Here is a 13,789-nt window from a genome sequence, read left to right on the forward strand (position 1 = left end):
GCAGACAGTACTGTTTCGGCCTTCTGGGCCTCATCAGTGCAGTGCTAATGCTAGGATGGGGGAGAACCGAGACGGTCACCCCAAACGACCCAACCTTTGTGGTATCGTCTAAGCCGTGCCAGAGTGCTCAAACTAGAGTAAACCAGCGAGCATGCGCAATTGCAACGGCAATGACTCATCCTAGATAGAGTGCTCAATTTGGACATGAAAGCAAAGCTTTGTATGCCAAAGAGCTATATCTAACTGCAGACAGTACTGTTTCGGCCTTCTGGGCCTCATCAGTGCAGTGCTAATGCTAGGATGGGGGAGAACCGAGACGGTCACCCCAAACGACCCAACCTTTGTGGTATCGTCTAAGCCGTGCCAGAGTGCTCAAACTAGAGTAAATATATATATTTAGTATAATTTCAGAGCTGAGCAAAGAGTTTCCAGCGGTCTGATTGGTCGAGCGGTTCCTTATGTGACGCTATATAAACCGCTCCACGCGGTTTATATAAAATGTTAAAATAAAATGTTAATAAATGTTACTAAAATGTTACTAAAATGTTATGATTTTAGAAATTTCTCTGTTGTTCAGCTCTGAAATTATACTAAAACAATTATTCGCCTCAGGTTCGGTGAATATTATCGAATAATCCCCTCGACTTCGTCTCGGGGATTATTCGACGATATTCACCGAACCTGAGGCGAATAATTGTTAAATATCTTATTGGAATTAAATTGATTTTGTTAACAAAGCATGTGTCCTTTTCAAATTTGTTACAGGCGCAAAGCAGCGGTTGACAAAAATGAATCAATGCTTTATTAAATATTAGAAATAGTAGAAATTCCTATAACAGATCCACATACTTTCTTTTTTGAATAATTTACTTCCCCTGCATTTTATTTGTAATATTTTGGCAGCAGATTCAGGACAAAATTATTCACAGGGCTACTATGAGGACTACGTTGGACCACCATGTAACCAGCGATATAGTAAGAAGAGCTTTTTAATATTATAATATTGTAAAATATGTACCAATTGCAGGTAGGATAAAGAATCCGTTATCAGACAAGCAAATCTACAAAATGTAATCTAATAAGTTGCGAGACCTTGCTTTTATAACGGTGCTAAGTACTAAATTTTCAAATTGAGCCAGGATATCATGAGGAGAGGCCGTAAAACAGAGCTAAATTTAAGTCCCCTTCTAATCGTCGTATTTCGATTCTTATCGAGAAATAGTTGGGGTGTCTGAGATAGGCTGTCACAGTAGAAAAAAAAATCCGAATGACTCATAGCGGCTACAATTTTGTACATTGAAAGTTTAATAAAAAATATCGGTCACATTAATCAAGACTATTCCCATCAAAAATCCTTTTTTTTTTTTTTCTGAAACTAAAGATGATTCTAGCAAAACAAGACAGGATCTTGTCGCAGTCATTTCTGGTGGTGCTGTGGTAACCAGAGGACTTCAGGAAAACATAACGTTGAGTGCTTCACTGTCGTATGACCCCGAAGCTGGACCTTGCAACCGATCAGGAATGAACTTTACTTGGCATTATGGCAAAATCACAGCAGACCAATCCAGCAAACAAGTGAAGGGGAAAGCGAAGAAAGTTTCTCAACGAAGTTTCTCAACGGCAGTAAACGAGTCAGCTATACATTATAATGGAACAGCATCTGGCGAAAATATTTCATTAAACACGGAAGCTTTGTCTCCTAATCAGACCTACATAGTTAAACTGGAGGTGACCAAGGACATTCGCATTTCCACCGTTTATCAAATAATCCATCTGTTAGAAGGAGACCCCCCAAAAATAGATCAAAGGTTAGGGATTTATTTTGTCTACTGCAGTTTTTAGGTTGTTCGTGTTGTTTTTGATGTTTTTTTTTGCTGCCGTTGTTAATACCTCTATTCATTCTTGACCTCGCTTTTGCCTTTTATTTTCGCTACTGATGCCTCCGTTGTTCTTTTCTTCCTGCTTTCTTTCCGTTTTTTTTAGTATGCGTTATTTTTGTTATTTTCGTTTTTTATAGTTTTGTTAATGATACTCGTTGTTGTCTTCATTGTTGCTGTAGTTACTTTAGCAGCAGGTGCTCATATTAATGTTATTTCGCAGTTACTGTTGCTGGTGCTATTCATGATTAACATGCCCTTGTCAGACAAGAGGAGTTCAAAACCCTTTCTCCACTGAGTAATCACCTAGTCTTTTTGCTTCATTGTAGGTGTTTCTTTAACTGCCAACGTGAAATAAGTCCCTTGGTTAAACTTGGAGTCCAGTCTTTATGCCATGGAATTCAGTGCTCTAAAATAGCTTCCTTTGAATGGACACTCTACCAGCAATCAGAGCGAAACTCCTACATCATCGACTTACGAAACATCACAATTACACCTCTGAATTCAAGTAATATTGTTATTAAAGGAGGCTCCCTTACTAGTGGAAGCAAGTACCGCTTGGCATTATCAATTAGAACTAAGGACGATGTATTGGGAATGAGTGCTTACGACATTTCCACGGCATCACCCCCAACAGGAGGAAAATGCATGATCACTCCGCCAAGCGGTATCTCACTAAAGACTAACTTCGATCTGAGCTGTAGCAATTGGAAAAGTAAAAGCACCCCTCTGTCCTACGAGTTTCAATACAGGCTACAGAAAGGTCTGTCTAGCGTGTTATATCGTGGCGCTAACAACACCATAAGTGCCTCTCGGATACCGCCTGGGAATAAGGCAGATAACTTTACTGTGAAGTTCAACGTTACGGTGACCGACAGTTTTGGAATTTCTGCTTCCCCATTCCCTTTGACGGTCCAGGTAGGTCGATAATTATTGTTTTAATTTCTAGCATGAGGTGAAGTGGTAACACCTTTTAAGGTGTTACCAAAAAGAATTAAATTTCTTTTTGGTCTCTATTAGTTTAGATTAAGAGGCTCTCTTTAAAGAGAGTAAGGATTTAAAGAAACCGCAGTGCTACGTTGGTGGGGGTGTGTAACAAAAGCTTTTCCAAAAACTTCTTACGGTGGTCAAGTTACATTATCAACTTAGTTAATAAAACTAAATTATGTCATCAAATTTTCTTTAGGCATGTAACCAAGTCGATATCTGCTTTTGAATCTTTTCAGATCAAACCATTTCTTAATATCACAAACCTTCTCATGGCAAATGACAGTTCATTCAATGAATTAATCCAAGGCGGAGACCTGAGAGAAGCCGCGCTACTTGCGAACTCTGTCTTACAATCAGTTTTACAAGAAAACTCAACGGATTTGCAGAAGAGATACACGGTACTTTAAAAGCCTAATGCATACTTAAAGGAGCACTCTTATGAAACTGCCCTACAATTCAAAACCCGAAAGATTCAGTTATGTTATTATAATATGAGTTTTTAGCGGTTAATAAAGTCTTTTCAATAATAATTTTAGTTGAAAGTCAATTATAGGGTGAGAAATTACGATTTGAAAAGCGTCCCGCTATTAATTTTCAAACTCACGGCCAACTTATCTTTGGTCAGCTGTCACTCCCATTGTGACGTAGATGACTCAAAACACTGTTGGCGTCATTTTATTAATACAGGGAAACCTCGTGAAATTTAGTCAAATTGTCTTAGTCTTAGTGTTATAAAAGCAATATATGCGATCAAAATACTGTTTTCAATATGGAAGACTACTCTCTTGCGCGTCAAATGAGTCATCTACGTCACGCTCAAAACTCGCCCCAGTTTTCTTGAGTCTGTCAATTGATTACGTAAACTTATAGCGGGTCAAAAGAAAATCGCGAATTTGACGATCTTCCCGTGTGACAAATAGGAAAACAAATTCAGAGACGATTAACTAGTGAACATTTGAAGTTTTTCTGTAAAAATATTTGGATTTCTCGGGTTTTCAAATTACAGGGAGGTTTCATAAGAGTGCTCCTTTAAATAATGAAGCAAAAGAGAATTCGTGATGATTTTAAATCCCAAGAAACAAAGATTCTCCCTGGAGAGAAACAGAATAAGAATGTATTGGAAATCAAAAAAAAAAACATCAACTCTCGAATAACAAACAATTGTATTACATTAAGTGTATTAGCATATTTCTTTTAGTAAATCAGAGGCTTAAAGGGTTCAATATCTGAGATCTTTGATGCTCAAGAATCGTGGCTTATATGATTTATATCTTCTCTCTATCGTTTTTGCGTCTGAAACTTCAAATAGGGCTTCAAATAGGCCGAATCATAGTCATTTTAAGAGTAGACTTAAAATTCATATGAATATTTATTGAATATTTATTGAATTTGTAGCCATTAAATTTTAGCTTTTGTATGTTTTAGTCAGGGAAATTGTTTTTATACAGGGCTAACCTCACGATTTTCCCTTTTCAGGATGTATTTTTTATATTTGCGTTGTAGCGTCCTGAATAAATGTTATATTATGTTATGTTATGTTATGGTCAGAATGGAGAACAGTCTACAGCCTTAGACTCAATTTGAAACGAGTATGTTCAACGTCTTGAAAAGGAAGTTTGAAAAATGTTTCATTAGCGTAAATCACTCACACACATCCCTTACTTTCAGCTCGGACCTATATTATAACTTGCGATTTGTTAGGACCAATCACATACTTGCGAATGTATCATTTTTATGGTTGTTATTGATAATATTATCGGGAAAACTGAGTCTAATGATACCTTTAGAACGATTTCCTTTGGCAAGAGCCTCATGTGTGGGAGACAGTCTATCTGCTTGATTTTTTCCTGGCTAAAATCGACCTTTATCTTTTCATGTTTATCACTTTCAAGGTAATGCACAACATCCTTGTAAAAATTTCTTCTTTGGAACGAAAAAGTGTCACGGACCTGCTCCAAAGCTCCTCAGTTATTGGTTCTGCTCTTCAGGTTTTGGATAAAGTGAACCACGAGGCACTGGTAAGTTAAATTGTATTTCTATGAATGCGACGCAAATGAGAAAATGACAAATGCAATATACTAATGTTTGAATAGCTTTGGTCGCTATGTCCACTTATCATACCGTGACAAATTTAAGCCAAACGGGCTCAAAACCCAACAGCGACAACAACAACAAAGATTAAACAAAATGAAAACCAGGACGCGAAAAAGACAACTCATGCTTAGTGGTTTATGGTTTTGCACTTACATTAATTAGCTCATCGCAGAATATCTCTTCATAGTTCAATGAAAACAAAACTGAAAAATGACCAACTTCAGCTGCTCAAATTAATTTGCATCCCACAGAATATCTTCTTACTGGCGAATATCTCCTTATCTGCGGTCCGTTCAATGACGTCCCTTCTGTGGTCTCTAGCTCGGAAAAGAGACATAGCAGACATACAGCTGACAACTCAGTCAGCAGAAAACTTGGCTTTATGTTTAAATAGCGTGTTGAAGGCGGCAGCAGTGATGGCCTCAGAGGATTCAGAATCAAGTTTTCAAGAACAGGTGTTGTAATGTACATTTAGGTGGTGTCGAGAGGTCTACGAAAAACTCTCTTTTTTAATGTACCCTTGTATGCGAGCAATTCCTCTTTTCTCTCTTTCCACCATACGGTCATTACTTTTTAATTCATAGGTGAGTGGCCTACTGCAGATTGCTATTAACTTCACCGTCACTTCCATCTTCATCCAGATTTCGGACCTTTTTGTTTCAAACTTTTGACGACTCATAATTTGCTTATATTCTATGTTTATTTATGTCATTTCTACAGGGTAAGATTTTGGCGAAGATTGCGGTGAAGGTCCTCGATAAAGTTTCAGACTCAGTGTTGGCCTTAACTGTCCCTGATGAAAAAGCGATATCAATCACAGCTGGGCAATTGTCCATGACACTTGGAAGATATAGCCTCCAGAGACTTTCAGGACTGGAAATAAAAGCAGGAAAAGGGCTGTTTATGTTACCGTCTGAAAGCCAATTCATAGTCTCCGGTGTGAATAAAACAAGTTTTGTAGATGCTCAGGTAAGTACTCAGGACCTAAAGGCAAATTTAATTTAATCGTGACAAAATCGGGAAAGCATGTGTCAGCAAATACCGACGCCAGACAAGTTAAATTAGTAAAGTAGCACACCAGGTACATTGAAGACTGCTTATAACCAGAAGCAATTCTACTACTTATTTTGGTTTTGACTTGTTCAACTCTAATACTTGGTACATTAAAAAGAACGGAATCGAATAGAATGGAGCTTGATTTTCCTAACATCGCCTTAAATAGATGTTGAAACTGAGTTGAAAAAAGCACCAAGTCTGTCAAAAGCCTTAGTAATCGCTTTTCATTCTGGCCCGAAAGTTCTTGCTTTCAGATATTTCAAAAAAGTGACCACGCGAAGAAAATTGTATATTTATTTCGTTTTTTTCCAAATATATACATATCAGTAGAAAGTGCTGTTTCAGCCTTCTAAGCCTCATCAGTGCATTGGCTTAAGTTCAATAGCACGACGAAAGACCTTGTAAAAACAAACAAACAAACAAACAAAGCTAAAATGTTGCTCTTCTTCTAGATGCTTTTATTCTCTTTCAACCCTTACACTTGGGACGGCACAAAGGAGCGAGTTGGATCTGATGTTGTAACCCTTAAGTTGAAAAATAACTACAGCGAGCCTATTAAAGTATCAAATCTTCCAGGGAACATTGTCATCGTTACGCCTTTGAAATCTCCAAAAAACTCTCTAGAGAATTCATGGTATTTTACGAAAAATGATGACGTACGTTTCCACGAGATAAACGTCAAATATGAAAACACCACGTTGATTCTCAACATGAAACCCGAAGACCCAACCGTACATTTGTTTGTCTATATGCGTTTTGGTCAGCGGCCAACATCTCAAGACCACGACCTCAATGCAACAATCTCTCAAGACAAAAAGTGTGTTTCGATGCTAAGTGCGCACGGCAAAAGTCAAGGACAAACAAACTGCTCTTTCTATCCATATGCACCGATACAAGTTCTTGCTGAGCATCCTGGGAAATACTTTATTGGCGTAAAAAATGCAAAGGCCACAATGAACTTATCTTACAAAAGACAGAGAAGATCTTGTTTTGGAGAAAGGCGAGGGAAGCGCTCCTGCGTCGAAGTCAAAGATCCACCACCCACCCCACCCCAGAGTAAAAATGTCCCTGTAATACCAGTTTATGATTCCAACACAGATCAGAACTATACCCTAAAGGTGGCCTTAGGTAGTTGTATCTACTGGTCAGAAAAAATTGACAAGTGGATATCATATGGTTGTCGGGTAAGTGTAAAGTTAAATATGAATCTTAGGAAATCGTCTTTGCTCTATTTTTGCACTGCTTTCAACATATTTCAGATACTTCGCTCCTTCCTGAGTCCTGGTTTTATAATAATCTTCATTAACAAGGCTTATTATTTCATTCAGGCCAAACTTTGTTTCGATAACATTTTCCGTGGGCTCTGCTATCGTAAAAAGTCGAATCAATTTGTTACCCAGAAAAAGCGAAAGCAGTGCCTTTAAAAGAGACGATACAGATTAAATCCATCAGCGCCGATACAAGTTGTAGCGGCAGCCAAAATGATGATTTTTACAACATACATCTCCCTTGTATTTTATAATTCCAGGTTTTAGCAGCTTCAGATGGATTTATAAATTGTAGCTGCAACCATTTGACATCATTTGGAGGAAGTCTTTTAGTTCAACCGAATCCTATTGACTTTGACAAGGTTCTAGTCGAGTTCCAGAAGTTACCGGAGACTGGAAATATCGCAGTAATTGTGGCTATGGCGGTGGTTCTGTTGTGTTATGCGTCTGCACTTGTTATCGTAAGGAAATTCGACAAGGAAGACGCGAAAAATGTAAGTGTAGGACCGGATTTTGGTTGTGCCCATTATTTTCACGGGGTTTGAATATTCTTATTCCCTATTTACTGGATAATGTTTGGATATAAAAGGGAGAAATTACATATAGATCACCGTTGGGAGTTAAAGGGTTCTGAAAACGAAGACTTTTAATTTTTTGGGTTTTTTTTTTGTTTTTTTTTTTTTACATTATTTCCTTTAAAGGCTTGCTGTGATGAATTTGTTGATTGTAAATTAAAAGTCAATTAGATTAAACCGTCTCCAGGGTTTACCATGTTTTTTGGAATGAAACAGAAAAATCTTATCAAAAATACGAATTAGGTAGTCATGTAAATAAATTATGCTTTGTCATGTCTTTTTTCTTTTTTTTTTTTTAGGAGGAATCCCTGATCCACCTTCCTTCTTCTCCAAACAGTACATATGAATACGAAATAGTGATTACTACTGGTGCGTGGAAAAATTCGGGCACGACTGCTCGTGTTGCTTTGGAGATTTACGGTTCTGAAGGAAAGAGTGGCATTCTTCATCTCACCCAAGAAGAGCCTGGTGCAGTTAATATGTTATTTTCTCGAGGTAATTCCGATGTTTTTGTACTTTATGTTAATAAATCACTTGGTTCGATTCGAGGACTACAGATTGGTCATGATAATTTTGGAAATAATCCTTCGTGGTTTCTTGAGGAAATTCTGATTCGGGACGTACAAGCTAACCAGTCGTGGAAATTTATGGCGAATCTGTGGTTTGCTCTTGAGCGGGGAGATGGGCGCATCGAGCGAACAATCTGCCAAAATCATCTGGATTTTGGCAGTGACGTTGCAAGACGTTGGCGAAGAGGCCTCGCGGAGTGGCATATTTGGATTTCAGTTGCAGCGAAGCTATGGAGAAGTCACTTTACAAGAGTGCAGCGGCTTTCTTGCTGCCTGTCAGTGCTTTTGACATCCATGTTTGCTAACGCGATGTTCTATAAGTTAGGAGGAAATTACGAACAGCCTATCCAAGTTGGACCGTTAAAAATGTCGTGGAGACAAGTTGTGACTGGCTTTGAAAGCGCACTCGTCGTGGCACCCATAAACACTATCATAGCGTTATTTTTTCAGAAAGGAGCTGAAAAGTATGCAACAAATAACGGCTATTGTCATAAAGGCACCCTTATCACTGGTATCGCTTGGTTTTTGTTCCTCTGTTCTTGTACTGTTTCGGCTGCGTTTTCAATCTTCTACAGTCTAATTTGGGAAAATAGTGTTAGCGAGCAGTGGCTGTCTTCGATGCTGATCTCATTCGCCCAGGACATAACAATCACGGAACCAGTAAAGGTGTTCTTCACAGCTCTAACTATTGCAGTCATTTTAAGGATAAAGGCAAAAAGATCAAAAGTACATGCCTCTGAAAGCCCTCAGCAAGCTAAGACTGAGTACTCTAAACAAAAGTTTTGGGCACTGCAATTATCAGAAGTGGAAAAGATGAGGAGACGACAAGCTAAGAAGCAGAACCTGACACGTTACTTCACAGAGTTGCTTGCATACTTGGTCTTCGTTTTCTTGCTAGTGGTAGTGTGCTATGGAAATAGAAATGATCATCGGTACTTGATGACGAAATCAATCAGAGATGGACTACCAAGCTTCAGCAGGGTGAGTAGACGTTATTTGATTTTGATTAATATATTGCTGAAAATTCCGTGTTTGATTGATCTTACAGTTTTTATTCCTATGTGGGGTTCAAATATGAGTATGTAAGGGGAAATATTACTTTGACGGCCTGCTAAATAATTGGAAAATAAAATTGTTTATAGACAATTCAGACATTGGCTATGGCGCTTTCTGCTATGGTGACTGACGTTTTGAGCAAGGCTGAGACTCAAGACTAAGGAGAGATTCCAAGCAAAGGGGTATAATTCCTTAAAAGAGATTGACATTCTATTTACCTTTGAACTCCCAAGATCCTTTTGTTAATTCGTCCCTCTTGCTGCTACACATTTTCTTGTTAATTAGTTACAAGAATTTGGTGTTAGATCAAGGCTTCAAATTCTACATGATAACTTTGAGCATTCTCATTACCTGTTTACTGAATCATTTATGGATATCTTGGGGAGAAGTTCTATGTTAATCACTTCTGGGAGTTACAGGTTTAAAGGAGGAGATTCAGAAAGTGGCTGCTAACTCATACAAACATCATTGAAATAAATAAACAAAAATTAATTTTTGAGGGAATGGGGTGTAATGGGAAATTGAAATAATTTTGGGAATTAGAAATAATAGTCTAAAAATGGGCTTAAACATACTTACTCGTTTGTGTGGATCGAACTTCTCATCTATTCATACAGCTAAACGTATAAACCAAACGAAATACATCTAGTTCGACGATCTTGTATTAATTCAGGTGAAAAACAGCACTATGTACTGGAACTGGTTACAGAAAGTTTACATCCCAGGAGTGTTTTCCGGCAGATGGTACAACGGTCAAGAGGAGAAGAAAACAATGTATATTGGTAATAAACACTCTCTTCTTGTTGGCATGGCTCGAATAAGGCAACTCAGAGTGAAATCGAGTAAGTGTTTCCTTATTTGTTTGTTTAATTATTTATTCATTAATTGTCTAGGATTTTAGTGACAAGGCTATTTACATATACACACTTAATTTTACACTTTATAGTCACACACGTACAACCCGCTCTTATAGTAAAATAATTGTGTCAAATCTCTCGGCTTCTGACCTTTCTAACAGTTGGTGATTAGCGAAAAGCTGCGTTTCTTATTCAACGTAAAAGTTAGAATCGACCAACGGCATTCCTCTCTCCCTTAGGTAAACTCTCTCCCTTAGGTAAACTCTAAGGGTTCTACAATTATCTTTTATTTTTCATAACAAAGATGTCCATGCCTTTTTAAAAGTACGATTGAAATGATACAAATCGCTGAGTACAATGAATACCAAAACAAGCTTCTTTGGTAAAAAATACTTTGTTTTTCAAAATGCAGCACAGTGTAAAGTCCCGAACTATATCGAAGAATGTTTCGAGGGATACTCGATAAAGAACGAAGACAAGGCCGCGTACAACAAACCAGGCTGGAGGCCTGTTGACAATGCTACGAGGAATGACGAGTTGCTACGTCTTTGCCCGAGGCCATGGCGATATCAACATGTTGAAGACACCGACACTATACTTAGGTGGGGAAAGTTCTCCTACTATCATGGAGGAGGATTTGTAGCAGACCTCGGATATCAGAATCATACAGGATTCAGCATAGTAACAGATTTACAAAAAAACGGTTGGCTTGACAGAAAAACTCGAGTGGTCATCGCAGAGTTTTCTACGTTTAATCCATCAGTAAATGTTTTAGGTGTTGCCACATACTTCTACGAGGTTCAAACATCTGGGCTGAAAACAAATTCCATGCAAATTCATATTCTATCAATTGATTCTACTGACACTTCATCTTATCAGTTTTATTTGATTTGCACGTTTCTCTTCATTGTATCTGTTCTTTTGTATTTTGGGAGAGAAAGCTTGAGACTTTATAATCATCATTCTCGATATTTTAAGTCCATATGGAATTGGATCGAAATATTCCAAATTTTTTTCTCTCTGGTTGCCGTGGTGACTTATATGATACGACAGAGTAAAGTTATTTCAACCATGGGCAAAGTGCATAAAAACATTTACGCAAATCCAAGTTTTCAAGAAGCTATCACTTGCCAAGAAGTAGAAAACGCCGTCCTTGGTATCCTGATTTTCATCGTCACTACCAAGCTCTTGCGAATCATTCGCTTTAACAATCATGTTGCTCTATTCTCCAAAACATTGAAGATATCTGCGCGATCTTTGATCTGGTTTAGTTTTGTTTTTCTAATTTTCTTTGTTGCATTTTTGCACTTCGGTATCTTGATGTTTGGTTGTGTATCTGAGCGCTACGCTTCGGTGCTAAAAGGAGCTTATTTCCAACTTGAGCTAACTCTTGGTCGAGTGAAAGCTAGAGCAATCAATGAACTAGCAGAGGCCAACACCATATACGCCAAAGTATTCGCGTTTTTAATTCTTTTTACTCTTACTATCCTCTGCATTAACTTTTTTATTGGCATAATCAATGATGCCTTTTCGGATGCCAAGAACAATGTGAACGAAAATGAGCTGTATAAACTTATTGATGATGACCGTTGCCCGACCTCAGAAGAAAGAAAAGAATTTTTCGATGCAATTAGTAAGACACTGAGTCAGTCGAGAGCCTCTCAGAAATCAGTAGAAGTGAAAGAAAAAGAATCAGAAAACGTTGGCCTTGACTCCAAGAACCATTCCAATCTAAACTTTGATTTAATAAGTAAGGCTATCGTAGCTTCGAGGGAGAAAAGATCTAAAGGGACAATGAATAAACAACAATACAACACGAGGAAACAATCACTTTTTGACAAGATAAGCAACATGTTAAAATCTCTGAAAGGTGAAAGCAATGACGAATGCAGCAAACGTACAGAAAAAAAGAAAGTACGATTCCAAGAGGATATCGTAGAGTCTTCTCTCTGCAAATTACGTAAGAGAAAGCATGACCTGTTACAACGGCTGGAGAGAATTGTGTCAGGGTTCTCAGAAGAAGACGAAGATTTTCATTATTTATTAAAAACAGCAGAGGCTCGTAACTTCAAGGTTTAGAGACAATAATAAGAATATGTGAAAGAAAGTAAAGAACTATTTAAAAAACTATGCAGATAGATAGATAGATAGACAGTCAGATAGATAGATAGATAGATAGACAGATGGATAGATAGATAGATAAACAGACAGACAGATAGATAGACAGATAGATAGATAGATAGATAGATATATAGACAGACAGATAGATAGACAGACAGATAGATAGATAGTTTATTTATCCACATAACGCCTAGGAGCATTTAGCATACTTGTTTACAATGCGCACATGCAATTACAAAATACTGAAAATCATGAAAATTACAGAAGTATAAAAGACTTTAAATAAACATGTGCAGAGCAGAAACAGAAAAAGGAAAAACATCATGTGGAAAGCAGAAACAGAAGCGAGCTCTCATTGAATTTAAAGATTTGACAGATGATATTTGTTTCTTAGAGTTTCATGATACTTGCTGTAAATATTGTTGATCACTTTTATTCTTTGTAACTGGTGATTTCTCTTTATCTTACTCGACATTTTATTACTTTTATCTATTATAGTGCAATGATGGAATTGAATAAGTGCGCCTATTGAATTAGACTTACTTAGCTATTTCTTTAGTTTTTTTGGGGGGGAGAAACTAGCAGAGCCATGCTACTCTGAAATTCGAACGGAAATAAAGTTATATGCAGGATTGGCATCCTTTTGCTGGTCTCCGGCGTGTTGACCCACTCCTCCCTTATGCTTGTCCAAGTTTTCATGAGATATACACTAGGGGGATGCTTAGAATAATGAAAGAGATGGGGTTTGCCGCATTTGAAGAGGTTATTTTAATCTAAAGGCGATTCACAATGATTTTAAGACGACTAGCCAGAAGGATACAATTATGCAGTTTTAAAAATGAAGTGGCGTTTTCAATTCATAATTTTTTGGGGGGGTCGTGACAGTCTGTTCAAAAGAAGCATCGGAGTAAGAAGCATCGGAGCAAGAACCATGTAGCCATACTCTGACATAAGCAATCAATGCGGAACGATTTTTTTTCAATATATTTATTAAATATATCGAAACATGAACATAAGCTATATAGAAACATGAACGCAAAATTAGTTTGTAGTACGTACATTTGCAATGCATATTGAGGAACTTTCATTGTATTTATATGTCATAAGGTTTGGAATTTTATTAAAATCTAGTGTGTTGACCCACTCCTCTGCGCCCCTCCCTCCCCTCCCCTTATGTTTATCCTAATGCCGAGATTGGCATAGGATGTAAACGTTAACAATTACAGCGCACAGCGTCCTTTCTTTGATGGATGGACGGATGGTATTTTTTATCATTTAACAGATTGGATACTTGCAATAGCTTTCGATAGAGAGAAAACTAATTCA

General features: G+C 37.6%; 1 protein-coding gene across 1 annotated transcript; it reads left to right on the top strand.

The window, feature by feature from the left end:
* The first annotated feature begins 392 nt into the window (after positions 1-392).
* On the top strand, positions 393-13,101 carry LOC148736997 (polycystin-1-like protein 2). Its single transcript, XM_088750658.1, has 12 exons — positions 393-975; positions 1,382-1,808; positions 2,207-2,795; positions 3,104-3,265; positions 4,760-4,885; positions 5,213-5,416; positions 5,682-5,930; positions 6,470-7,201; positions 7,546-7,779; positions 8,160-9,410; positions 10,159-10,327; positions 10,755-13,101. Exons 2-12 carry the CDS (start codon positions 1,522-1,524, stop codon positions 12,419-12,421), a joined length of 5,670 nt encoding a protein of 1,889 aa, XP_088606784.1. The 5' UTR covers positions 393-975; positions 1,382-1,521; the 3' UTR covers positions 12,422-13,101.
* The last annotated feature ends 688 nt before the right edge of the window (positions 13,102-13,789 follow it).

This window comes from Stylophora pistillata, chromosome 2, assembly GCF_964205215.1.
Source record: "Stylophora pistillata chromosome 2, jaStyPist1.2, whole genome shotgun sequence".
Taxonomy (NCBI): domain Eukaryota; kingdom Metazoa; phylum Cnidaria; class Anthozoa; order Scleractinia; family Pocilloporidae; genus Stylophora; species Stylophora pistillata.